We start from the raw sequence: 27,314 nt of genomic DNA, 5'->3' as shown, positions 1-27,314 counted from the left end.
TCTTTGTGTTTAACCACCATATCCGTAATTATTCTCACCTATCTAGTTCTTATTGTTCTACCAACCATCATTATTCTTACACTTACACAGCTCTTATACTTTTTATTGAGAACAACCATTACTCATGACAAACTTTCAGCACCTCATAGATGGTGCATCGTAGCCCTTGAGCCTAAAGCTTTAGACAGAACACTCAATGTCTAAGCTAAGGCCATGGAGAAACTTGTTGCATTTGTTCCCCTTGTCCTCGCATAGCCAGATGTCCACCTATTAGCATAATGGTTGAGCATCTCACCTGATCCTTGAGACATCTAAAATGATAGCAACTTCAAATGGTCCAAATATTATGGGGCCAAGAACTAGAAACATAAATCGTTGATGAAATCCTCCCAATTGCATTTTTCTCCAAGCTCTCAAGCTACATCATAGTGTTTGTGAGCCACTTGTGCCAATTCCATGTGTCAAATGCAAGGAAACTAAAATGCACTTTTTGTTGTATTTTATTGGATGAATCCTTAGCCTCTTAAGCAAGGCCATCTCATTTCCCTCCTGCTACTTGAGTGGCTCAATTCCATTCTTCTCTTGCCTCATAGGTGGCTTAGTCTTGTTCTTCTTTGTTGAGACATTCTCAATTTTCTTTGAAATGCTCTCCTCCTCCTCTAGCCTCTCTATCCCCAGACTCCTTTGTAACACTGCCATCACAAAGGGCATTTTATTCTAATTACATTTGGATAACCAAGGATGGTTAAAGACCATAATCCAATCACAAGTACACTAGACATGCATCTTGATGACAACCACCCATCGCCAATTAAAGAAATTGATGGCGTCCCAATCTAACCACCAGATATGCAAATCAAATCAACATATCAGGTTTTATTTATGATTGGTCTTCCAATGAAGCTTTTATCAACCCTACAATGTGGTTGAATTTTATGATAGAAAGGACAAATAGCATCGTTTATAGTCTTGTAATGCCACTTCCAAGTCAACGTGTGTGTATGATAACACACTATGACCCCAATTTATGATGTTTAACAATTCATTCATCTTCAATTTAGGGCCATGTAATTCCTTGAAATGACTACAGACGCACCTATGAACGAGTCAAAAAGATTCTTATTCACCATCACTAACAAAACGCGATATACTCCATCACTTTTGAAAAGTATTTGTCTTATGCATGAAAAAATGGTTTTAAATGATTGTCAAGTTTATAAAGAATTCTAGACCATAGCAAAATTGCCAGGTCAAAAGCCCTTAATCTTACAATAAGGATAAATACACCTCAAAAGCATTTACTAATGTTCACACCTATTGGGGTATCCACACAAAAATTTCCTTACCTAAGAATTGACAAGAAAATGGTTTGGCTAAACAAAAAACGACATGATAGTGAAGTGCACAAGGAGTGTTACACAAACCAAGGATATGCTTGATAGATTTTTGTATAGAAGCAATATGCACATCAGCACACTTGATTCATAAGTCACCACCCATGCCTTATGCAACGACAACAAAGAAAGCATACACAAGACACAAGTAAAAAAGTCTGGCATCTTGAAGCCGTTGGATCAACAACTTACACCCATGCCCCAAAAAGACAAAAGAGCTAAGCGATGCCAAAAGTAAGAAATGCAGTTTGGTTGGGTATGTAAAAGAACACAAAGCATACAAGCTAAAAGTTTGCTTATCAAGATACTGTGTTTCATAAGTCAAAAAACGTCGACTGCATGGCACCATGGCTTTGATTAGCCATGTGAAAGGATAGGGCAATTGGTTGTTGCCACAAATTATCATCATGCAGTTGGCCGGACACCTCTTATCAGCTGTACTGATTCTATCATTTTTGTTGGCACCTGCGAGAAGAGTGAATAACAGTCATGATCAAACTTCCGCTTCCTGCTGTCAGATAGGAGCAGAATACTGAAACATCAAAATTAAATCACACAGCTACTCCAAACATGTACCCTGAAACAAGACCAATAAGAAGCTTCAATGGACTTTAGCAATATCTCACCAGATACGTCCAATCCTAGCTTATTTCAATATCGAGAATGAACTAAAAATATGAAGGCAGTAAACACACGAAAGTAGGACATGGGAGCGCTCTCTTAAACAAGGTACTAATGTGAGACATACCAAAAGACCTTTCATTAAAGGATATTAGAGCATTATGTACTTGAATTTCTCTGATTTGAGGAGCATATAAACCAGCAAACAGTGTATTTACTTAATAAAATACAGAAAAGGTACATACATAGATAAAAAGACTCCAATCCACAGCTTAATGTACAGACAAAAGTTAGGCACATTAGAATCTGGCTAGCATTTCTCTTATACCACAGCTACTGCATGGCAGTTGAAAAATGTGTTTCTTACATTCATGTTTGCAAGACAATAGGACAAATCCAGAACATCCTCCTGTCTCTTTTCTACAAGAAGCAGCAAAGTTATTCAGGATTCTCAGGAATATATACAGCTTACACAAGGGGCTAGGGTCAAACTACTAGGCATCCTACTAAACCCATAATTACTAAAAGCTTCTGAGACCAGCACAATCAAGGTCCACAAAAGCATCAGGAAGTCAATTCTAACAACGTGCATTAGTACATGTCACAGAAAAATCTGAGATTTGGCCCATGATTACAGCTCTGGAAGATAGAGAGCGACTGAAACAGAGATGTACATGTGGGGCAATGCACGGCTATACCATGTCAAGCTACTACTGAAGCCAATCCTCATAAAGAGGTCCTATTTATAAGCTGTGAAGTTCAAACCAATTTATAAGCTGTACGGTTCAAATCAACTCTCTCTCTCTCTCTCTCTCTCTCTCTCTATATATATATATATATACCATCGTGCATGCTAGACTTACATGAGAGAAATCCTGAGACGTCAGCATCTATGAAGGGCATGGTATACATGAACTACATAGACAAGGGGTTGGCCCTACAAGCAATGCAAGTTATGTTCCAAGTAGCAACACCTTGAGAAGAGTATGAATAATAGCTGAAAGATAAGAGAATGTCTCCCAACAGCTTAATCAGACATCAGCCCAGAAAACTTCCAATACGGAATGCATACAATAAGCGTGCATGCGCACGCGCACATGCGTAGTGTGTGTGTGTGTGTGTGTTTCTAGGATGTTGTGGATGATCGGGGCTGCATTCTTTCTTTTCTGTAGGCTGTACTGTTTGAGTATGCTACAGCCTTTTCAGCATGTCCCCCATCTGTTTACCACTCTTCCTAGGTTTGGAAGTTTGAGCGGGACTCTCTGGGTTATACCTCCTTTTCATTTGCAGATCTCTCTGCTCAGAAAGATTATCATTCTTGCTTCCACATCCTTGGATTCAACAGCATGGGGATCTCTTTTGGCACCTTCACGAGCCTCTTGCTTGGTGGAAGGCTTGTCTTCGTCGCATTTGGAATAGCAAGCTTCCCCTCAAATAGGAGGTCTTCTTGTGCTCCATCTCTCTTGGACCTGTCCTACTGCTCGAGATTTCAACAGATCTCATTTTCCTAGGATCACCTTTGGCAGACAGTTCTGGTTGTTCGGTCAATATGCTTCCAAACTAGACGATGATCATTTCTTTTCAAGGTGTCCTCTTTGGGCCTTATATCATGCCCGTGACATTCGACCATATGGGCATGGGCATTGTTCTCTTCATGTAATTCATTTGTTTCGTTCATCTTTGATTAGGTTGCTCCAGGATGCTTATTTCCTCGGAGACCTTCCTTTGGCCCAATTGGAAGTTTTCTATCAGTGTTTCTAGTCTTTGGGTAGTAGCTGTTCCGCTTTGGGACAGCTCTGAATGTACATTAAGAAATGGTCCTTTCTACAAAAAATGTACGTGTATTATGGAATGCCTTTGGCACACAAGAAGACTGACAACACTCCGGCTCCTCAAAAACAATTAAGCTGTTCGCCCAAGATGCATGGGGGTTTGAATATTTTAACATTCACACTCACGTGTTAGCTCGCAAGGCCACGCTTTTCCTCACCTTTTTGGAGCAACACCAACCATGGGCCGTTATGCTTTCCTGTCTAATTGGCTCTCTTTATACAGATGCCTTTAGATTCTTGCCATATCGGATGTTATTTTTAACCATTTGCATGGTCATATTCTTGGGCATCCTTTTTCTACTCATTTGATTCATGATTCGCAGCAGCTCGCAGCTCATCTGCATTGGTCAGGCCGTCCTCCTGCATCTTGGGACTACCCTCTATTTGCAAGGCATCCAATGGCATCCATTGGATGCCATGTCTTTGCCATCCCTTTTGGCCATCTTCAGCCCATAAAAGCTTCTTTCCTGCATAGTTTGGCTATTTCTACAGTGCACGATGTGGTGGATGACTGAGCTTACACACTCTTTTTCTCAAGCCAAAAGACAATTTTGTTTGGGTTTGCATCATAGGTCTATTTGGCGCATTCACACCAGCTTGATGCAATCTTTTCAGGCTGTTCCCTGTCTGTTTACTACTCTTTTTTTGGTGGATTGGAAGTTTGATCGGCGACTTCAGGTTATTCTTCTTTCCCATTTGCAGATCTTATTGCGAAGAAAGCTTATCATATTTTACTTCCACAGCCGTGGATTCAGGAGCATGGGAATCATTTCTGGCATCTTGATAAATCTCTTTTTTTGTGGAAGGTTTGTCTCCGTCGCATCTGGAGCAGTAAACTCCCTCTCTGGCAGCAGGTTTTCCTGTGGCGTTGTTTGATCGGCGCATTACCAGTGGGTTCTTTGTTGGCTGCCAGGTATATAGCTTCTTTGGTGTTCCCTTCCTGTTCACATCCGAGGGAGATGGTCTTGCACTTGCTTTGGAACTCCTCTGTTGCTCATGATTTTCTTCCCAGATTGAGGATTTATCTTCATGCTTGTTTTCCCAAGATTTATTTGGCAGGCAGTTTTGGTTGTTCGATATATATGCCTCTACGCCAGATTATGCTTAGTTTCTCGCTGGTGTCGCTACTGGGCTTTGTGGTCATTAATTCATGCCCATGAGGTGTTGAAGATCATATTTGGGCTTCTCTCCTGCTCCCGCTGCACTCCTCCCTTCCTTCCTAGCTTCCTCCCCCCTCCCCCTCCCCCCCCCCCCGCACGTGTTAGCTCGCAAGGCCACGCTTTTCCTCACCTTTTTGGAGCAACACCAACCATGGGCCGTTGTGCTTTCCTGTCTAATTGGCTCTCTTTATACAGATGCCTTTAGATTCTTGCCATATCAGATGTTATTTTTAACCATTTGCATGGTCGTATTCTTGGGCATCCTTTTTCTACTCGTTTGATTCATGATTCGCAGCAGCTCGCAGCTCATCTGCATTGGTCAGGCCGTCCTCCTGGATCTTGGGACTACCTTCGATTTGCAAGGCATCCATTGGATGCCATGTCTTTGCCATCCCTTTTGGCCATCTTCAGCCTAGAAAAGCTTCTTTCCTGCATAGTTTGGCTATTTCTACAGTGCACGATGTGGTGGATGACTGGGCTTACACACTCTTTTTTCAAGCCAAAAGACAATTTTGTTTGGGTTTGCATCATAGGTCTATTTGGCGCATTCACACCAGCTTGATGCAATCTTTTCAGGCTGTTCCCGTCGGTTTACTACTCTTTTTTTGGTGGATTGGAAGTTTGATCGGCGACTTCAGGTTATTCTTCTTTCCCATTTGCAGATCTTATTGCGAAGAAAGCTTATAATATTTTACTTCCACAGCCGTGGATTCAGGAGCATGGGAATCATTTCTGGCATCTTGATAAATCTCTTTTTTTGTGGAAGGTTTGTCTCCGTCGCATCTGGAGCAGTAAACTCCCTCTTTGGCAGCAGGTTTTCCTGTGGCGTTGTTTGATCGGCGCATTACCAGTGGGTTCTTTGTTGGCTGCCAGGCATATAGCTTCTTTGGCGTTCCCTTCCTGTTCACATCCGAGGGAGATGGTCTTGCACTTGCTTTGGAACTCCTCTGTTGCTCATGATTTTCTTCCCAGATTGAGGATTTATCTTCATGCTTGTTTTCCCAAGATTTATTTGGCAGGCAGTTTTGGTTGTTCGATATATATGCCTCTACGCCAAATTATGCTTAGTTTCCCGCTGGTGTCGCTACTGGGCTTTGTGGTCATTAATTCATGCCCATAAGGTGTTGAAGATCATATTTGGGCTTCTCTCCTGCTCCCGCTGCACTCCTCCCTTCCTTCCTAGCTTCCTCCCCCCCCCCCCCCCCCCGCCCCCGGCCCCCTCCTCTTGCACTCTTGGCGGCATCCTTTGTCCATCCTTCGTGCGATCTGGCTCCTAGGCTGTGTGAAGTCCCACAAGGAGCTTGCAGCCTCTAGGCACCCCTACCGCCGCGGGTGCGCGGGCTTCAGCCCCCCGCCTGGCATTGTGAAGCAGCAAACAGCCGCTACATCTGTGTGAAGCCCCGCAATGGGCCTTCGGCCTCCAAGCGCCCCTTCTGTGGGTTCATGGGTTTCAGCCCCCAGCCTGGCATCATGGTACAACGAGCAGCTGCGTGTCCCCCTGGGCTTCCCCCGGGTGTGGTATAGACGGGAGCAGCCTCGGGCTACACCTTGGACCTCCCTCCGAGGGCCCAATCCCTCTAAAGCAAGGACTATCCTCAAGCGGCCAGTTTGTGTAAGCAGCCCCCTCCCTTGTGGTCGTTTTAGGCAGTAGAGGCTCTTGCCTCCGGTTCCATATTATCACCCTTGCAGGTTCGAAGAGTTTGAGATCCGGTTCAAGACTTCTCTTGGAGCTTTCACTCTCAGTTTGCACTTTTTTGGGACAGCTTTTGGTGGTGGTTTTTTTGGCCATCGAGGTGCAGCCTATAGCCTGCCTTCGCCTTTGGGTCAGCTGCCTTTTGCTTGCTTTTCATGGCAAGCTTCCGAAGGGCTTGCCCTTGTTCCTTTGCTGGTTGTTTCCTCTCTCCTCTTCTCTCAGCGCAGCGGTTGTGTCTTTTCCTCTAAAGTGTGAATCTTGGTGGCGATCATTGGTTTGGCCAGAGGGGTTCAAATGGCAGCACCCTCGACTCACCAAGCCGTTAAGGTTCTTCTCTCTCCAGAGGACAAACACCAGGTGAAGAAAGCCATACAGTCACTATAGGATAGAGCAGTGGTAGGTAGGATAGTTGGGCGAGCTTAGCTTTGGATGGGAGCCACATTTAGGAGGTTACCACCTATGGCAGAGGGGCTTTCCTTCTCCATTTGAGTTCCACCGACACTACCCAATCACACTTGATCCTTGTGGGCTCTCATCTGGTTTACCTCATCCCTTGGTACCATGGGTTCACGGTTGATGATATGGAGTCGACCCATCACGTACCTCGCTTCTCAGTAACACTCCGATTCCCGGGGCTCCCCAAGGAGCACAGGTCCATTTTCCACTCCATTGGGCATGGTGTTGGAGCCATCGCCTCAAACGGCTGCTTCAGTGGTTGCAGATGATGGGGTTCCCAGTCCGGAGACTCTCCTAGAGGAGATTTTTCTAGAGACATTGGATGGTGGCGAGTTTAGACAGCAGATAGAGATTTCTAGCTTTGTTGCCAAGGCAGTGTTTACATTTTACAAACAGATGGGATACCTAGCCAGGGATTCCAGGAGAGGGCAAAGCAAGGATGCCCCTCTGCAACGCCCTGAGCAACAGATTATTCGCCCAGGAGGACATCATGGGATAGGTTAGCGCATGCAGTCCCAGACCCCCTAGGTAGAGCCTTCTGGAGGGGCTTGGACCAAGGTGAAGCAGAAGAAACCCAGCAAAAATGCCATAAACAGCAAAAGAGGAGGACAGAGAAGACGTCGTGCCAGGCAGCGGGAGAGGATGACAGAGCATGAGGCCACTCCTCAAACACAGGGGAAGCACGCCCCTCCCCAGCCAAAGGGGAAGCAGGCAGAGGTGACAGGAGTGAGCCACCCCAATGTGTAGAAGACAGGGACTCTAGCTACTGCCTAGACAGTTCCATTAGCTCCAACAAGTCACGTCTTTCGGGAGTCGAGTCTACAATAGGATCAGAGGGCTTCAGCAACGTCAGTGTTAGCAAATTTAGGGCCTCTTCCTCCACTCCCCAGACAGCCATGACAGCAACTACCCCTTCCCCCCCGCAGCCTCCCCCCCCTCCTTCCTCCCCCCTCCCCCTCTTCCTCCTCCCCCTACTGGTGCTGTCATCCCCACCACCCAAAATCGAGTTGTCAGCCCTCCCTCTCCCCCCACTCCCCCTCCCGCTGAGGTAGGGCTAGCAGTCTCTTCTTCCTACGGCTTCTGCGGTGCAGTCTCAATCGTCCTCCTTTGCAGGACACAGCCTCGTCGTAGAAGGCCTCTCCAGGAGACTTATCTCAGCCTTTAGAACCAGCACCTTACCCTGGGAAGCCTTTGCCTAGGACTTCCGAAGGATAGGTTCCTGGAACTACCTGGAGGTACCTGATGCTTACCCCCTCACTCCAAAGGTGATGACTATGACATTGCAGCCCCGCAGAGGGGGCTTGATTGGGCTTGTCGGTTCCTGCACTCGCCCCTTTTGGGGGGTTCGCCTTTGCTACAACCGATAAAGAAAGATGGACACATGATTTGTTCGATCAGAGGATGTAGGATCAGATTTGCAGCATGGAGGAGTGGATGGGTCTCTAGGAGGTGGACATTTGGCTCAATCATGGCAGCACAGCCACTTTTCATCTTGGTTTCCCCCCTGAGAGACCTGGCATAGGGTACGCCATAGGCATCATCCACCTCGGACCAGAGATAAATTACTCATAGGTCACACATTGGTCCTTACACCAGTGTGCAGCCAAATTGGGGATTGAGGTGTCCTTCATGATGCAGTGGGCCCTCAAGATTGGCATGGAGCCTATTATGCCCTTGATCCGACGGCGCACGGATGCCGACTACTCTCTATGTAAACCCCTTCAAAATCTTAGAAATCAGATACATCCACGCAGGCTCCTCACAAGAGAGCTCTGTTTCCTCAAGCCTCTCCACAAGCTGGACACTAGTGAGTTGGAACGTGCAAGGACTCCATGACCGTGCACGTCAGTAGCTAGCCACAATATCTAATCCTTCGTTGGGAGCTTTCAAGAGCACTGGTTGGGAGGTCAGTGGATTTCCTTCTGATCCGGGAGCATATGTTTCAGCAGCAAACATCAGCCGGCACCACCATCCTTTGCCAGGGAGAGGCCCAGAGGTGTCGCTCACTGTAGTTGGGTGATGGGCGGCCAGCTACCATCTAGCAGGACATTATCTACACTCTGCGTGCTATATGGGAGCGTGGGACTCCGGGATCTAGAGCGACACCCGAAAGGCATGCGCGCCTCTGCAAGGCATGGCCTGCAAGCTCCTATGTTCTCACGGAGAGAGGCATCCGTTGGTTGTATAGTCCACCATTGTGGTTGTTAGCCCTTGTTCCAAAGACTCTCTAGGCAGTATGCTGGGAGCTCAAGAAACAGGATGGATCCTTCACGTGGCTTCTTTTTTTGTCTTTTTCCCTTGATCAGCACCTTTGGTTTTGCTGATTTGTAAGTAGGTTTTTCTCAAGCATGAATAGTTCCTTTTTTCTGTTAAAAAAATTCATGCCCGTAACTTTTATTTGTATGGGCACTCATAACATTCATTTGTATGGGCATTCATTTGTAACATTCGTTTGTATGGGCACTCGAGAGTTATACCTCTACACCAAATTATGTCACTTTCTCTGTTGGTGTCGCTACTAGGCTCTGTGGTCATTTTATCATGCCCGTAACATAATACATTCGTTTGTGGGCACCCTTTGGTGGATGTTTATCATTCCTTTCATTCCTCCTTGCATCACTCTCTAGGATGAGCATTCTCTTGGAGATCTTCCTCTGGCCTAGTTGTGTAATGAAGGCCAAACGTTGGCCTTATGTTTTAGAGGACGATGCAAGTGATTTTGTGATTGGGGCAGCTCTATTCCAAGAGGGCAAACCTGTAGCTTTTAAGAGTAAAAAGCTAGACGACACCCAATTTCGTTGGCCCACACTAGAAAAAGAACTTTATGCAGTTGTGTATGCTCTGAAGGCTTGGAGACACTACTTGTATGGTTCGAAGTTTCTTGTACTGACAAATCATCAGCCAATCAAGTATGTGTGACGGGTCTGAATTGAGGGGAAGAAAGACTAGATGGGCAGAGTTAATGCAAGATTTTGATTTTGAAATACGTTATCGAAAGGGCTCGATGAATAGTGTGGCGGATGCCTTAAGTCGAGTCAAGTTTGTAAATGCTATGTCATTTATGGAAATATCCTTAGACCTATTTCGATCCTTGAGAGGGCTTTGCGCAACTGAGTCATTTCAGTTCTTATTGGTAGAAAGTCCAGGATGGGAGCTCCATGGTTGACCAGGACTCAGTGATTGTGCCACCTATGGTACAGGCGGCAGGAGGTCAATGGATGATTAGGAACGGCTTGCTGTTCCGGAATGGAAAGATATATGTGCCAGATGTTTCAGATCTTCAATCCCAGATTCTTTGAGTGTCATGATGCTCCTAGTGCTGGACATCCAGGTATACATCGGACTCTCTCTCTTGTGAAGCATACCTTTTATTAGCCTAAGATGCATGCATTTATTGAAAACTATGTGGTAGGTTGCCAAGTTTGTCAGGTTGCTAAGGCAGATTGCCTTAGCAGCGTGGGTTTATTACAACCATTGCGAATCCCGGGTAATAAATGGAAAAGTATTTCCATGGATTTTATTACCGGTTTGCCTAGAACGCGCAAGGGTCATGACTCCATTTGGGTCATAGAGGACCGTCTGACAAAAAAGGCTAGATTCTTACCTACTAGAACAACCATCTCAGCTGTTCAGCTGGCTCACGAGTTTGTGGACCACTTGCTTAAGCTGTATAGTTTGCCATCTGACATAGTTAGCGACAGGGACTCGAAGTTTACAAGTAACTTCTGGACACTTGTTTTTGAGAAGTTGGAAACTACTCTAAGTATGAGTTCCTCAGATCATGCACAATCTGATGGCAGTACACAGAAGGTCAACCAATTGGTTGAAGATATGCTTCGGGCATATGTTTCTAAGAGATAATCTTCATGGGAAGATTATCTACCTATGATAGAATTTGCTTATAACAGTGCAAAGCATTCGAGTACTAGTTACAGTCCTTTTATGCTTATGTACGGGTTTCAACCTAGTCACCAGTTATAGTTGGGTTAAAGGGGATCCAAAATGATGCTGCAAAGATATTCTTGCAAGAAATGCTGAAGATATGCTTCGGGCATATGTTTCTAAGAGACAATCTTCATGGGAAGATTATCTACCTATGATAGAATTTGCTTATAATAGTGCAAAGCATTCGAGTACTGGTTACAGTTCTTTTATGCTTATGTACAGGTTTCGACCTAAGTCACCAGTTATGGTTCGGTTAAAGGGAATCCAAAATGATGCTGCAAAGACATTCTTGCAAGACATGCAAGAAATGTTGCAGTTTGCCAAGGAGTCTATTAGAAGTACCCAAGATCGGGACAGATTTTATGCTAATAGACATCATTCACCTAGAGAGTTCTCTGAAGGAACGATGGTATATTTACGTATTCCCAAGGAATCCAAGAGCCTAAGTACTGGTTTGGTTCCAAAGTTATCCCGCAGATACTGTGGTCCGTTTAAGGTTATTAAAAGAATTGGACCAGTTGCATATAAACTAGAATTGCCTCCTGATGTTAAAGTACATCTAGTATTTCATGTCAGTAGACTGAAAGAGTTACTGGGTGCAGATGATCAACTTGTTTCTCCTCAAGAAATAATAGAAGTTACCAATTTGACTTTTATTCGAATTTCGTGAAAGACAGATTCGTAATAGAACTATCACGGAATACAAGATCAAGTGAAAAGATTGTGTTGAGGAGGATGCAACATGGGAGACATTACAGAACCTCCAGAGGACATTCCCGGGTTTTTTAGCGAACTCAGGAGTGAGTTCTTAGAGGAGAGGAAGTATGGCAAGGGTACGAACCAATTAGAGGTCTTCGCTATTTTTGGCGCTTGGGGCCCGAGTCTATATAAGGGGCCCAAAGGTTCAGTTCTCAGAGAGCCGATGGGAGCAAGTCTCGTTCCCAGGTTCTAGGTCTGTTGAGTTGCGGACACGTGCCTGCATCATAGCATAGCCCAAGGCCCAACAGCAGATCCCAAACAGCGCCACCTGGTGGTATGGGACACCAAGCTGGTTAGGATCTGGTTGGGAGTTCGTGCCAATAGCTCAGCTCATGGCTTAGAGGGGACATCTCCTGATCGCATAGAGAGGTCCACATAATAAGTGCCGTAGGGACCGCCAATCTTTGTGTGATTTTGGAGCTTCTTCCTGATGAGCATGCTAGGTGGGATCAACACTTACATGACCCCGGTGGCACTACAACTTATGGGGACAACAACTATCTTACTTTTCCTTTTGACCCAAGTGGCATGCATGACTTTTTTTTGCAGCAGCAGCAAGGAGCCTTTATTTCCAGCCACCACTTTGCAATTTTGAGGACAAAATTTTATTGAGCAGGGATGGTTGTAATGAAGGCCAAACCTTGGTCAAGTTAGTGGGGTTAGGATAATTAGTATTTGGGGTGTTTGCAAGATAGAGGGGTCTAAAGGGCTAAGGAGGTACTATTTAAGTACCATCCTCTCATGTACAAGGACACTTTTTGATGTGACATCTAATCCTATCTACTCTCCCTTCCTCCTTCCTGCCTACGCTCACTCCCTCTCTCTCTCTCTTCCCTAGTCCCTCTCTTTCCTACCTCATTCTCTCTCCGACCCCTTCTCCTCCCTTCTTCCCCTATCTCTCTTCCCTTCTGCTAGTCTATCCCCCTTACTCCAAATCTGCCCCTACCCCCTTTTCTACAAGTTGGAAGTGTTTTATGATGTGTAGTAGCCCTTGTATATACTTTGAACTTGGGTTTAAGCTGTCTGGCAGACCTTGTATAGACTGTTCAGAACTTGGTCAAAGTATATACAAGGGCTGCTACACAGCTTATCATACTCCGGTTGAACTTGGGCTTAAGCTGTCAATGTATGATGGCAGTGAATCTGTTGATGCAACTCCATACAGCCAGGCTGTTGGCTGCCTTAATCACCCATGCAACACACGTCCTAACATTCAATTTGGGATGACACAGGTGAGCAGATATATGCACAGCCCCAAGACCACACAACAGTATGCAGTTAAGCGCAGCATCTTGCCAAGCGGGGTGACTTTCAAATTTATGCATTTTCTGATTCAGATTGGGCTGGCAACTATGACAGTAAGCAGTCCACACTGGAAACTGTTAGTTTTTGAGAGCAAGACGCAACCTGGTGTGCCCACCTCCTCATGTGAAGCTAGGTACAGTAGCAGCCTCACAACAGCAGTAGAGTGTGTATGGCTTGTCATGATTATGTCCACTGATTAGCAACTAGAACTTGTCGAAGTCTTCATCACTAATCTCAAGAGTAAGCTTGCCACTGATGTGTCAAAAGCCTCCGCAATGCGAAACCCCCCTCTAACAGTACGGAAGGCTTTTGCCCTCCATTCTCCATCCAACTCAGAATTCATGTACAAACAACCATCCCAAAGCAATCTATTGAAATCTCCCATGAAGCATATTGAGGATTGGAGCAAGCCAAGCACTTCCCAAAAGTGCCCACTTCTTCGGTGCCTTTATGTAAGCTTGTATTCATGATGCCCCTAGTGACTTTAGCTCATCGAGCTCAGCTCCTCCATCTCTGTAGGTAGTATTGGACAGATCCTTAGATCCCAAGCCTAAGCAACACCTTCCAACTTCCACCACAAAGTCCAACTCTGTGCTCCACTCTTCAATATCTCTCGTAATAAGCACTGTTGCATCTAGGTCTACAGACATGGAGTCGTCGTTAAGAAAAGTTCCTCTTTACCATATTGAGCAATGCTGTGTCGAACTAGTCCTCCTCCCTTGCTTGGTCATCCTTTTTCTTCTTGCAGTATTTAGTAAAATGTCTAGGCATGTCACAATAGAAGCACTTTTTCTTGTTTTTTCTCTTCTTCTTGTTCTACCCATCAAAAGCCTCCCCGTCGTTATTTGAATTCTTGGCATCCTCCTTTTTCTGTGGCTTCCCTTTTCCATTCTTGCTTTTGGCTATGGAAGCCTTTTCGTCACCATAGTCACTTCCGTTGTACAACTTAATCTAGGCTTCTTCTTGAAGCAACATGGGCCTACTTCCTCAAACATGATTGGCCTTACCTATTCTCCGATGGTGAGAGCGTCACCAACCCTCTTGGAAGCTTGTTGACCAGAAGCATAGACAATTGATTGCTGCCCACCTGGTGACCAACTGGTGAGAGTTCATCCCTAAGATTCTTCACCTTCACAAGGAAGTCATGGACTGACTCTCCTTTCCCATCATCATGATGAACACATGATGAAGGTTCTGTAGTATGATCATTCTCCCTATGTTTTTAGATTCATAAAGATCCTGTAAGGTCTTCCAAGTATGAAAGCATCCATAGCCATCCCGATATTCATGGAGAGTAAACGAGGTTCCAATCCTTCACACTATCTGGATCTGCCGCATCCAACACAACAACAGGCTTTGGCCGTGATATCCCTAGCCAATAGATGACTGTGCACCTTCACTTTCCATAAAGGATAGTTGGTTCCATCCGACTTCCCAGACTCACCGAAATTGGAACGCGTGGACTGGATCGCATGGCAGGGTGGAGATGACCTGAAGTCTTTTGACCTGTTTCTGCACTCAATGCACATCAATACAACACACCTGAATGTGGCTGCTCCTCCCCAAAATAGTCACCACCCCTCAGTACACACTGGAATAAAACGTCTTAAGATCCCACAACGAAAACTTCAAATGCCAACTCATTCCGTGTGCTTGTACACTTCAGATAGAGAGAGAATACACACAGATGTACAACCAAACAGTTTCATAGATAGATAACACATCCAAGTACAAAACTATTCAAATCTGGGCCATCACCATCAGCAAACATCCGCTTAGGTAGGGCACCGATTTCTGTTTGCTGTTTAGCTGATGTAAACCTCTCCTAGATCACCGCACGTCTCCATCAGACTTCAGTGGCTGCTCTCAGTGAGTCTACTGCTGATCTCCCTGTGGATCCTCCTGTGCACCACAGTATCAGCATGTAGATCTGCCTCTCTGTGTGCACCTGGATGGTGTAAAAGCTCCTGCAGAATGATTACAATGATGTGCCCACAATGCGCCTTAATATAGGGATCTGGCCAACCACATCGCTAACCTAACCCCTATTTTGACCGACCTGACCTGCTGCTGGCCTACCAGGTCTGGCCCTCTGCTGACCTGATCTGGCCCTTCCTCTGGCCTATTTCTGTCAACCTAATAGCTCCATTGCTGGACATTTGGCTGGGCTATAAACAGCTACAACATCAGTTCTGATGCTAACCCCTAAGGTTATCAAAATGTGCTCCTCGTACACAACAGGAACTACTACTGTGACGTCTAGAAGCATTTTCAAAAATAAAACCAAAGAAGAAAAACCAAACAGACTACATTATCACTTCAAGTCCTCTCCCTCAAGCTTAAGGCAAGTTCCTCCAAGCTAAAAACTCCGTTATTCCAAATCATAACTGTGATAAGAACCAGGAGGCTCACTCTGATGTCTAAGTCTGAAAGCCATTATCACCCGTACTGAAAAAAGGTACCCCATAGAAGCTGATAGATCTCCCAATATGTAACGTTTCCACAAAGAGAGCAGATGTCACATGGAATAAACAAAAAGTATTTCCATCGCATTTGGGTCAGTTCTATAATGAAATGAAATGGTCAGGAAAACGTGGTGAGGGTCTGACCTGGCAACCAGTTTTAAATTTTGGCAACTGAAACTGGCCAGTATAACATAAGAAAGATGGAGCACAATCTCAACAATAGAGTACCCATACCTAATACCAGTAGGGAAGCAAAAAATACACACCTGCTCAAGTAGCTCATCCATTTGCACGCTAGCCAGTTTAAGCAACTTTAGACAGTTGTCAAGACCATAAAGTGGACTGCTTGCAAAGCAGCTCCTTAGAAAAGTGTCCTGAGCATATGCCAGATTTTCCAGCACCTGTGCAATAGGAAGAGCATTGAAATATAAAAATCAATCATCACGAAACGCCATGAATGGTCTACGTAGATGCAGATTTCACTCGCTAATAAGTTGCATTATGGAAGTAGTCTGGATAAAACATAAATGAGTGCAATTGAAAATAAAGTACTTCCTGTACAGTATCCTCTTCAAGTTCAAACTGCTCTGCAAGCTTCGGAAGGCTTGACTCCAAGCTCTCGTAAATCCCACCCAGAGTTCTGCAGCAAATTAAAAAAAGTTTTGACAACCCAACAGTGCTAAAATGAGGACTCAACAGAGTTCTCGATGTAACTAGTTCAGCTTAAAATTAGTGTGTACATGTGTAGAGCTGGGTGCGCTTAACTTGCTTAATTGCATCTGGAAATTATTAAGAGTTGTAAGGGTTTCAGAAAATTTAGCTTACAGAGTGAATTTAAAGTCGTTATTGATAATTGTACAATTGCACACGAGGGACTGCAAAGTCTCACCTTCTGGGAGTCTGTAAATCAGCGCTTGACGCGACTCTTAATTTAAATCGATCGATATATTCACAAAGCAACGGAAGGGAATCACGGGCGTCAAGAGTGTCGACAAGCGCTTGCTCCAATGGGTCGACAAACTCGTCCGCGCGAGCGTATCTGTCCTAAGGAAATCAAAGATAAAAGAGAAGGGCAGTTGATGGAGCGATAAAAAAACAGTTGGGCAAGCCAAAAAAAGAGGAAGGGAGGGGCAGGCAAAAGTGCAAACCAGGGGAGGGAAGAGAGGAGCAGAGAGGGTGAAGAGGAAGGAACGGCGGGAAGGGAAGGGGAGGAGGAGATGGGCGACAATGCGGGGAGTGTTGGATGTGGTGAGGATGGGCTTGATGGAAAGAGGGGGAGGGAGGGATTTGGAGAAACTGGATTGCAAACCGGAGCCCAAAAGCCATAACAATTGTTCCTGGCAAGCCATCCTTAGCTAAGCTCCTCGCAGTTTTCCATTGTGGGTGATCATTGTTGTTGTTATTATACTATCTCCCATTCTTAGGCCTTCGCCCGGAATCTTTTGAGGTCGCTGCTCTTCACGATCATCGTTTCAAGAAGATTTCTCAGCTCCGTGGTCTTCGGCGTTATTCTTCAGGCTCCCTGTTGCTGCTGCTGATCTCCATCCCATTTTCTCGATTTGGATTGCTTGCATGCCTATTTTGGAGCTCGTTCTGACGCTCTTTGCCTTCTGACGCTCGGTATGGGCTTTTGGGGCGCCTCCTCAACTCCATGGCGTTCTCTACAGCAGGTTTCTGAGCTCAGTGATGTTCAATGTGATTCTTTAGGCCATCAGTTGCTTGCATGCCTATTTTCTTGTCGGGGTGTGTGCAGGATCTCTTCTTTCGTCATGCATGAGGTTGATGCATCTCTAGGCTTCAAGGATGGGGGACCTTCTATGTAAGCAGTGATATTGTTGCACTTGGATCGCATTGTGTGTTTTACCTAGTTCGCTCACGGTTAGTAGGGGTGCTAGGTGTTCCAGTTCATCTTTTGTAGTGACAATGGAAGGCAACAAGAAGATGGATGTCTCTTTGCAGCCGATGGACACTAAAAGCACTAGTTTTCAAAGATATTGCTGACTTCTTCTTCATTTTCATTCACTTTCTTCACTTCCCATTCTTGCGATTCGTTTTGTGTTCCTCATTTCTGGTACTTATGGTTTACTTGTGCTAGACTTGGACAGGGACTATGTGGAGGAGAAACATTCTGAAACGAATTGGGAGTCCAGCAAATAATTTCTTAACCCTTCCTTCTTACTACGTTCGCATGAGATTCTCGTCGAAAATTACATTGTTCATGAGGAATTGACATCGCAAGATCAGGAAGGGGTAACCGGTCAAGATTTGGAACAGCATAGGGTAACATGTCGTTTAGTTTTAGGCATGCATTTCCTTTCATAAATCTTTTGAGGACTCCGTGTAATCATGTCCCTTCACTGTTTTCTTCGTTGCTCAGATATTCCGACCTACTGTTTGTACGTCTTCCTTGAAATTCGTGCCCTCCTAAAACCTCTGCCGTGACGCTGCTTGTTTCAATATACTGGAGCTTACTGTGGGATGAGCAGTATACATTGTAGCAATGAGGGAGCAGCAGAGTTAGCGTATGAACCGTAGATCAGAGTTTTCATCATTCGAGGCTTAGGGTTCATATAACCCTTGAGTTAGGTGGGTTCATGTTAATCATCAGAGTTTTAAGTTGTCGACCAAATAGGTGGCAGAGTTAGCGTATTGTTTATGCAGGGTTCGCCTTTGGCAAGCAGCGTTTTCAAGGGTAAGCATGTTGTCATGTTTTCTTTAGTTGTACGTGGTTGAGTTTTTGTGTCATGTTGTTTCATCAACAATGTTGTTGGCTGATGCTTGGTAGGTTTGTCGCCGTTAACCACTGCGAGGGAGGTTGGCCAGTCATCGAAGTTTCCCGTAATTGAATTTGAGATTAAGTTGGCTAGTGATTCTTCGCGTTGTTCAACTTTTGGGCACCCACTAGTAACACGTGGAGTTGCAGTATTTTTTGTTCTCCAAAGTTATCAATTCCTACTACTGCAAATTTTGGTTGTTGCACAACACACAAAGTTAATCGAAAGAAAAAAGAACATTACCTTCTGCATACGCTGGCCTCGCTGCAGCAAGGAAAGCTTTCCGCCTGGACTTAGCAGCTGTTGCTTTCTGTATTCACCAGCCTTTGAAATGCCACCAGGTTTCAGTGCTACAGATTACGGTCTCATAACCTTGGGCGCATTCGACGAAGCAGTGTCCTCTACTTCACAAAACCAGCACAGCTATTAACCTTATGAAAAAAAAATGGAGGATGAAACATCATATTCCAGAAATTACCGTGCACAGAAACCATGAAAGAAAGATAGCAGATGCAACACTACTGCGATAGGAAAGCATGACCAAAGATGACTGCAACATTGATGCAAAGATGCATCAAACAATGATGCAAATCACATATAAGTATGCTACAATGCTGGCTTCAAAAGTTTCACTAGATCAGGAGCAGCAGCATCTACTTTCAAAGCATGGCTAGCAAAAACACTAGTATCTCCTCTTCAAGATAATTTTGGGAGCAGAACTGGCAAATTGTTTCCCCTAATAGCCTTCTCTTATCCTAATGCAGTGTGTGCAGACAACAGAAGAGAGTGCTGCCTGGAAGTACAGAGACCATTTCAACGATAAACAAAGGAAGAACCTCAAAGCCACTGAGAGTAAAATAGCAACACGTACCGACTTGTTGTCTTATTTTTTGCAAGATTTTTTTACTCAAACCCTAGCCTCAGTCGAACTATTGCAAGTATAGTAAATGCAATTGCCATTCAATGGTAACATCTGCCAGGAGCCATCACTCTATTCATCACATGTGGTTTGTGAGGAGAAAAGAAATTGTTGTAGGAAAATGTGATTAGGAGAGCCTTTAATTGACCATTCTCTCCTGAGATCAATGCTCGTGGTGTAGAAATAGAGTTTACTATGCATTAGAACTCCAAACTCTTTCCCCAATGCTTGACATGCCTCCCATGTACTTTTAATGACTATTGAACTGCAGTTGTACCAGATTGAAACAAATTGATGCAATGCTAGTCACTAAAGTGGGGTTGTAGGGTCCCACACACATTTGATTTTTTGTTTGTTGTTCCACTATAGTAATAGTGCAGGTTTGCTTCTCAGATCGTTGGTCTTTATTGTAGATAGATAATTTTTGGTTTGTTAGTATTCCATACACATCGGGCCATCTCCTTAATGCTTGATTTTGCTCCCGATGTACTTTCTGTAGACTCTTACATTGGAGCTATTCCACAACGAACGTATTCGTGATCACTGAAGAGGGGTTGTAGAGGCTCATGCGCGCACATTATTTTCTATTTGTTGTTCGAGTAGTGCACACACGTGCATACTTGGACCAGGTACAAACCGTGTAGGGAAAAAAATTAGTGTTCATGCAGTGAAACTGTATTTCTTTTGTGGGACTGTTAGCATACTTGGAGCAGGTACAGACTGTGCAGGGATAAAAATAAGTGTTCATGAAGTGGAACTGTATTTTCTTATTGAAGTTGCTGCACAGCGAACAAATTCATAGACTGTGTGATCACTGAAGGGGGGTTGTAGAAGCTTGTGCACACACATATTATTTTATGTTTGTTGTTACAGCAATGCAGCATATGGATACTTTAGCAGGTAGGAACTGTGCAGGGAAAAAAGTAAGTGCTGATGCAGTGAAACTGTAATTTCTTTTTGCCATTCTGCTAGTGGTCATGCATTTGTACTTGCAGGACATACAAACCCGCAACGTTTAATTGCAGCTTTGCTTCTTAGATAGCTACTCTTTGTCCTACACTGACAATGTACTGTGTCTTAGCATTGCAAATACTTTGGGCATAGGGAATACTAGCAAGTTTTCATCTCCCTAATTCTTCATTTTCTTGTCATGTAGTTTCGGCTAGCTGTTATTTTCTGATGTTAGCAGAGGGAACAAAACCATACACTATTTTGTTAGTGAAGAGGAGTCATAGGACCTTGTTCACACATTTGATTTTCTGTTTGGTGTTTTACTAATGGATGCATATGCATATATGCAGCAAGTAGAAAATCTGCTGCAAAAAAAGAATGTGGTAATGAAGTGAATTCCATCAACGACCCTATACGTAGGTGCAAAAGCGAGCCCACAAGAGCATTGGTTGCTGCTGGAGATAACTTTGTGTGGGGTGGGGATATCCAAGTTCATATGCTTTTGATTTGTGTTTGAGGGGAAGTTGTTAGTTAAATACGGGACCTCCAAGGCTAGGGATGTATCATATCCCACATTACTAAGGGCTGAGTTCACCGATCATCATGATTGTGACATTGTCACCTTAGTAGTCGCGCATGTATGTGTCGAAATTTAGAGAGAGCCTTGGATCGGGGGCCTTTGCATTACGGAGTTCATGTCTCTTGCCCTTGCGGCTACGGGAGCTATCTGGAACACTAGGACATGTTGATCCTCATGTAGGAGGTAGTGACTTATGATGCCAATTCCCTCCTCGCAAGGGTAATAGTCGGGGTGACTGTAATCCTGTTCCGGCTCCTCCCAATCATTGGGTAGTTCCTCCACCAACACTTGATTGATTGGAGTTATACGAGGTGGGGGGAGGTTGCGGACCCAATATCGGAGGTGGTAAGGGAGCCTATTGTGCCCTATCCATGCAAACAAATATACGTCGTTTCTCAACCAATGTAGAGAATATTTTTTTGCCATCATCAAGGCTTGCTGATTTGCATCCTTAATGTAACCACAGTGTGATTTAAATGCACCCCAGGCAACCAATCACAATTTTGTTGTTAACTATATTTTAAAAATTCTTATTTTTTGCTTTCCTAGAACTAAATCTCTGCTATGGCTACCTAGAGGGCAAACCAAAAGCTCAAAACATCAACTTTTGGTGCATGAATGCTAAATTTCTCCAAGTGGGGCTATCCACACTCAAGAATCACTTTAAAATTCAGATTTCATCTCCATTTTTGGATGCTCTTGTTAGAGTTTTCTCACACACACCTTAGCAGTCTTCTAAACTACCTTCCTATCACTTCAAAACACTAACAAACATAAAAACAAGCTTCCCATGATAAAAAATGCTTCCAAATATAAAATGGCAGTTTTCATCTTTTTTTCATCCACACAAAAACTTCTTCCCTCATTCCTCTCCTACAACTCCACTATCAAAGCTCCAAGTTAAGCTTGAAACAATGAGCAATGGATAGATGATGAGACAAGGCAAGTGCAATACAAAAGCATACCTTGAACTCCTTGGCAATGGTACCAAAGATATGTAGTTTCAACGGTGACTCACATGTCGTGGGGATCTTAAAGGAATGCCAATGGAGCCTTCACTCCAAGCTTCTCCTTGTGAGAGCAATGCAAAGCATGAGCCGTCCGCATGTGTCACTCAAGCATCTCCTGGATTGTTGCAATGTGTTTCCACGAGAGAAAGAGGAAGGGGGAGAAGGGAGAGGAGAGGGAGAAGTAGGGAAGAGGGGGGAGAAGGGAGGGAGAAGGAGAAGGGAAGGAGAGAGTGAAGGGGGATGGAGTGGCAAACACAAAGACACAACAAGGGAAACAAGAGAATACCCAGAGATACTCTTAAAGAGAAGAGGGAGCTTGTATTCCAAACTTGTGCATACAACAATCAAGACCAAAGTTAACCATTTGGCCTTTTATACTAGTCGCCTTTTGAAGGGAGGTCCAACCCTTTTCCTTTTTGCACTCTTCCTCTCTTTACATTTACAAGGCTCTTAGGCCCATATGGTGCCAAGGCATCTTCTCTATCCTTTCCTTTCCTCTTTCTATTATAGCTCTTGTTGTCGCGCGTCTCCTTGTGTCAAAAATAGCACTTGTGTTAACCATATAATAGCGCTTGGGATAATCTTGGCATTAGAAGGTGCTCTTGCCACAATCCCAAATAGCGCTTGTGTTAACCTCTTGTTGCCTGCCTGGGATCCAAATGGCTCTTGTGTTATCCTTGCCAATCTGGATGGTCCCAGTGCCTGCCTTTGTCCTAAGCCATTTGAGGCTCAAAACTCGGATGGCGAGGTGGATGTTGAGCCATTTATGGCTCAAAACTCATATGGCCTGTAACTGTACTCCATGGTTGTGGCTGTTAAAATAAATCATGAAGCCTAATCACCTCTAATCACTCATTACCATGCATTCTAGTACTCTACTAAGCTTGCAAGCTATGGTTGTGGCTGTTAACACTTATATAGTACTAATAGCTATTGAAGCTTGTATGAGGATAAGCTTGTGTAATTCGATGTCAAAAGAGGCAAGTGTAGATGGTTGCACCCCCTATGATGAATGATGTTCTTCCAATGTATGCTAAGAGAAGGACCCTTGGAAGGTCAATGTCTGACGTTTGCTTGTGATTATAATGCTTGAGAAGTGCTTGCACAATAAGTAGCAACATGAAATTTTTACCTGTTCTTGTGTTGCTAGTTAAAAATAAGTTCACATACAAATCAGGCTTTGTGTTTGTTTAGCATTAAGTCTTTCAGTAAGAGTATTTGCTCTTGTGTAAGCTGTCTGACTTTGTATTGAAACTCATTGTTTGGCATTGTTCTATATACAAAGCTATCGTTCAAATTAGTTTGTTTCTTCTTTCATGATAGATCTACTTCCGTCGACGCGAGGTCAAACCCTTCGTGAACTTGTGGTCCGTCGAAGTCACTTGAAGATGTGTCATTTATTGTAGTACACATGTTGTTGCCAATTTCTTTGGCTAGTAGTCTATTTAATTGTTGTTTGTTATGCTCTATTTTTTCCTAATTTTCCTTGTATTTATCATGCCATGTCTGAAACTCATTGTCAAGTTCATGTTCATTTCCAAGGAATAGTAAGTATAGGAGGCATAGCTCACGAAAATAGTTTTCGAGGTCCTTTATCATATTGTAATTATTAAAACGAATAATCTTTGGCTGCTTCCTTTTGTGCAATTCCTTTTTTTTATAAATGTAGTTTGCTATCAATTCCGCTAAGCACAAGTGTTGCATGCTAGCATTATGCTTGCAAGATTTTCTTATTTGATATTCGAGAAAAAAATATGTACTATTTGGGTCCAATGCCTCTAGATGCTGGTGTCGTTTCAATAGAAGTGTATGGTCTTGTGAAGCGCTTGTGTTAATATAAACAAAATTCATGGTGCTACTTGTGAGGGGTCAAGATAGGGCTACATAAACAGCTTGATGTGTGCTTATGTGTTGTGTGTTATAAGTATAGCGTTGCTTACCTTGCGTATCCGCTCAAATGCTAGAGCATCGCTACTTATGGATGCTATCATTGCTTCTTTGATTGCTTCTGTTGTTGCTTTGTTTGCTTTGGTCATGTATGATGTGCATTATGCTCGCAGTATGCAACTGCACCATTTGAGTTTTGGATGACCTATATGTTTGTGTTTGCATCCCATAGCCTAGATATTCTTGGATTGAAATTGTGTGTGTACATATCTTTTAGCTTTCGTTGTAGCATTATTGTTGGCTGTGTAACTGTTGCTCGTATAGGCAGTCAATGTATTCGTCATTTGTTTAGTGCTAACTTTTCTAGGAAGCCATTGAAGTCTATAGTCATAGTTGAAGCGTCTGCAAAGACCTTCTCAATGTTCTTTACTTTCTGCTTGATGTTTGCTGTCATTAGTGTAGGCTCCAATGGGTATATGATCGTTGTTCTTTGCATCAGCGGGTGGGGGAATTCGAATCTACAGTTTTTTCCCCTTCTACTACAAGTTTTCTTGTGCCCATGCGTTTAAAGTTCGGTGTTGGTTGAAGATAACATGGACCCGTTTGTTGTGTAATAGTTGTTGATGAAGTTGATAATGTCTTCATCTATTGAGATTCCATACTTTGGAGCGTTCTGTACCCATAACAGACCATGGTTGTGTTGGCTACCATGATTTTGAATCTTAGTTACAAAAAAGTAGTCTACCACTTTGCCCACAATTGTTTGATCTCGCTTAAGTAACCTCTTCATCGTTTGGAACTTGTTGATATAGTACCTAGCTATGGTGACAAGATCAGATCTAATGAGATCTCTTATCCTTTTGTGTACTTCACTTTCGTTTGGACCATATGAAGCATGGTGTAGATGTTGTAAGCATGCAGTGAGTGGTTCCCATTGTTTCTCTATAGAGGAGAAGGTTACAAAGAATGTAGGACATCCCAATTGTCGAATCATTATAAATAAGTTCTTCTTTAGCTTGAATTTATAATCTAAGGATGTACGAAGATACGTGAAGTCCCGGTATCCTATGTTCTATTGTAAAAGCTTCTCGATGTTTGTTTCTTTAATTGTATCTTTCACGTTAAGGGTTCTTCCTCATAGCTAGCCTTTTCTCATGCACCCCCATACAGAAGAGAGGACTTATCGCACACAAGAATTTTGATGGTCTTGAAGAACAAGTTCTCTATTGAGTATGCGAAACGATGACCCTTGTTTATGAGTTCCCATCGAGCTATTTCTTGGTACCTTGTCCGCATAGGAATGTCATAGCTTCTTGGTTGGCCATAAAACAAGGCAATATATATAGCATGTACCAATGTATCTATGTGTACTTCATCTTCATTAAGCATAAACTCATCGGCATTTGTGATATACTCTTGAGGTTTTGTGTAGTCCTACAAGTTGACGATGTGGTCCATCCATAAAGGGTTCAACTTGACATTGTTTTGCTTGTATAGTGGTGTTGGCAATAGCTCTTCCAAAGCACACATAGTTAATGTTGGATGTACAACACTAATGCTGATGTAGTTGTGAGTATACTCTAACTTTCTTCTTATTGCAACTGCAATTGTGGAATTGTCGAATAGAAAACAAGAAGTACCCTTTGTGCTCTATCAACATCGACAAGGATGTTAATGATGCTGCCACGCAAGCCATATTATCCATTATATGACAACTCCCTTATTTGAAAGAATGGAATTCATATTGCAATTAGCCTAGCTTGAATTTCATTAAGTTTGGATATGTATATTATTTTGTTAGGTAGGTTCATATGCGCGTGCGAAAGTATGGGCACTTTATTTTGCTTTACTTGTTTTGCACATAGTGAGCATATTTTTTTGTCATTGGGATTCCTAACTTCTTGAATCAGTACAACCTCGGCTATAGAGAACACATCGATTAGCTAATCTCACTAATTGTCATTTGAACATAAGAGATTCACAACAAATACATGGAAAATGTAATTTCATGATATTAGACAAAATATAGTACAATTGATATATGTCCTTTTAAATTTCTAAGTAAAATATGTAAATCCTGGTGGCAAAACTTTTGAAATTTTTGCATAAAAGTTTCATATCTTGGAGAATGTTACTAGGGCATATAAACTTCTGATGGCAATATAAAAGTTTCACTTCTTAACAAAAATAACATGAAAAAATTATCCATGATTCATAGTAACATCTATGTGAAGAGACAAGCTTGATGTACCTCCTTCTCCAACTGCTTTCTTGACAATAGTAGGACCCTCGATGTGGTAGATGCGAGATTCATCTATGAGATAGAGCATACAAACTAGGTGCCACCCATCATGATAGTTTTAAAGAAGAATGGAAAGATTCGAGTATGTGTGGATATGAAAAAAGTCAATGCTACCACCAGGTACGACCACTATCCCTTGCTTTTCATGAAACATGTCCTAGAAAGAGTAGCCAGAAAAGGAAGCATATAGCTTCCTAGATGGATTCTTGGGATACAATCAAATGTCCATTGTCCCGCAGGATCAACATAACACTGCCTTCACAACCGAGTGGGGTGTGTATGCAGCCAAAGTAATGATATTTGGGCTTACCAATGTACCTGCCACATTTCAACACTTGATGATCACCGTCTTCAGGGAGTACCTACTACGGGCCTTTGTGGAAGTCTTCTTGGATGACGTTGTGCATGAACTCGACATGGGATGATCACCTGAGATACTTGAAATTGGTCCTAGAAAGGTACAAGTTGTACCATATATCGCTGAATCCCCTTTAGTGCCAATTTTGGGTCAAACACGGCGTGATTCTTGGCCCCATAGTGTCCAAGAATGATATCTCCATGGATAACAATAAGATCAATCTCATTCTAGAGTTACCTCCCCCCACAAATGCCAACAGTGTGCAGTGGTTTACAGGCCATACGCCACTACTATCGAAGGTTCATCCTGTTCTATGAAGACATAGCCTGCCCATTGTACATGCTATTAGTAGTCTTTGAGTGGAACAAGGAATGTCAAAAATCCTTTGAAACCTCAAGCTAGCTCTAGCCATAGCACCGGTTCTACCGGGCCCCGGACTGGAATCTCATATTCCACGTTCACATAGATGCCTCCAATTTTACTATCGGGTGTGTGTTAGCCCAACTAGGGGAGTATAAGTTGGACTACCCTGTGTACTTCACTAGTCGGCAATTAAATGATGCCGAGGTTAATTACATGACCACGGAGAGGGAAGGCCTAGCCATGGTCTACGCAGTTAAGAAGTTCAAGCATTACTTATTAGCCAACAAGTTCATCTTTTTTGTGGATCATCAATAAGAATTACTAAATTTGGTTAACAAGCTCTATAGGACCTCAAGGATTCCCAATGGGGAAGCTCCGATGGGAGTCAAGGATGATCTCCCAGATGCTCCCCTTTTCCTCATTGACCTTATTCCTGAATGGGTAGTCGAAATAGGTCACTACTTGGCAAACGGGTTGCCTCTAGATAAGGCCCTCAAGACAGATAGAGCTTGTGAACACATCAAGGATGTAAAGCCATAT

General features: G+C 43.5%; 2 protein-coding genes and 1 pseudogene across 8 annotated transcripts; 2 read left to right on the top strand and 1 right to left on the bottom strand.

Annotated features, from left to right (window-relative positions):
• LOC147891798 (mitochondrial uncoupling protein 5 pseudogene) overlaps positions 1-27,314 on the top strand; it is a 131,836-nt pseudogene that overhangs the window by 33,142 nt on the left and 71,380 nt on the right.
• LOC147891800 (uncharacterized) lies at positions 1,510-17,058 on the bottom strand. Of its 2 annotated transcripts, none has more exons than XM_087387931.1 (5): positions 16,779-17,058; positions 16,520-16,674; positions 16,192-16,270; positions 15,897-16,031; positions 1,510-1,859 (listed from the first exon to the last, which is right to left on the bottom strand). In XM_087387931.1, the coding sequence occupies exons 1-5, from the start codon at positions 16,977-16,979 to the stop codon at positions 1,800-1,802; spliced, it is 630 nt and encodes a 209-aa protein (XP_087244057.1). In that variant the 5' UTR covers positions 16,980-17,058; the 3' UTR covers positions 1,510-1,799. The 2 variants fall into 2 exon arrangements, with proteins under 2 accessions (XP_087244057.1, XP_087244056.1); XM_087387930.1 differs by having other exon boundaries at positions 1,511-1,859; positions 16,183-16,270.
• On the top strand, positions 17,070-19,569 carry LOC147891799 (uncharacterized). Of its 6 annotated transcripts, none has more exons than XR_015542413.1 (4): positions 17,070-17,300; positions 17,384-18,322; positions 18,416-19,005; positions 19,169-19,569. XR_015542413.1 is itself a non-coding variant. In XM_087387937.1 (4 exons), exons 3-4 carry the CDS (start codon positions 18,286-18,288, stop codon positions 18,832-18,834), a joined length of 456 nt encoding a protein of 151 aa, XP_087244063.1. In that variant the 5' UTR covers positions 17,070-17,250; positions 17,384-17,449; positions 17,526-18,285; the 3' UTR covers positions 18,835-19,569. The 6 variants fall into 6 exon arrangements, 5 of the variants coding, with proteins under 5 accessions (XP_087244063.1, XP_087244060.1, XP_087244059.1 ...); XM_087387937.1 differs by having other exon boundaries at positions 17,070-17,250; positions 17,384-17,449; positions 17,526-18,322; positions 18,416-19,569; XM_087387934.1 differs by having other exon boundaries at positions 17,384-17,449; positions 17,535-18,322; positions 18,416-19,569.

Source organism: Dipteris shenzhenensis, chromosome 17 (assembly GCF_047967505.1).
Source record: "Dipteris shenzhenensis isolate YYH24624 ecotype China chromosome 17, Dip_SZ_1.0, whole genome shotgun sequence".
Classification (NCBI taxonomy): Eukaryota; Viridiplantae; Streptophyta; class Polypodiopsida; order Gleicheniales; family Dipteridaceae; genus Dipteris; species Dipteris shenzhenensis.
This window is presented reverse-complemented; position numbering and strand designations above follow the sequence as displayed.

Excerpts from the sequence above, each read along its gene's own strand:
- LOC147891800 (XM_087387930.1), bottom strand. The coding sequence starts at position 16,979 with ATGGCTTGCCAGGAACAATTGTTATGGCTTTTGGGCTCCGGTTTGCAA. Across the intron at positions 16,675-16,778 it reads CTCCTCTCTTCCCTCCCCTG|GACAGATACGCTCGCGCGGA; the intron begins GTTTGCACTTTT and ends TGATTTCCTTAG. Across the intron at positions 1,860-15,896 it reads TGGATGAGCTACTTGAGCAG|GTGCCAACAAAAATGATAGA; the intron begins GTGTGTATTTTT and ends CTCTTCTCGCAG.
- LOC147891799 (XM_087387937.1), top strand. The coding sequence starts at position 18,286 with ATGCAGGGTTCGCCTTTGGCAAGCAGCGTTTTCAAGG. Across the intron at positions 18,323-18,415 it reads GGCAAGCAGCGTTTTCAAGG|GTTTGTCGCCGTTAACCACT; the intron begins GTAAGCATGTTG and ends GATGCTTGGTAG.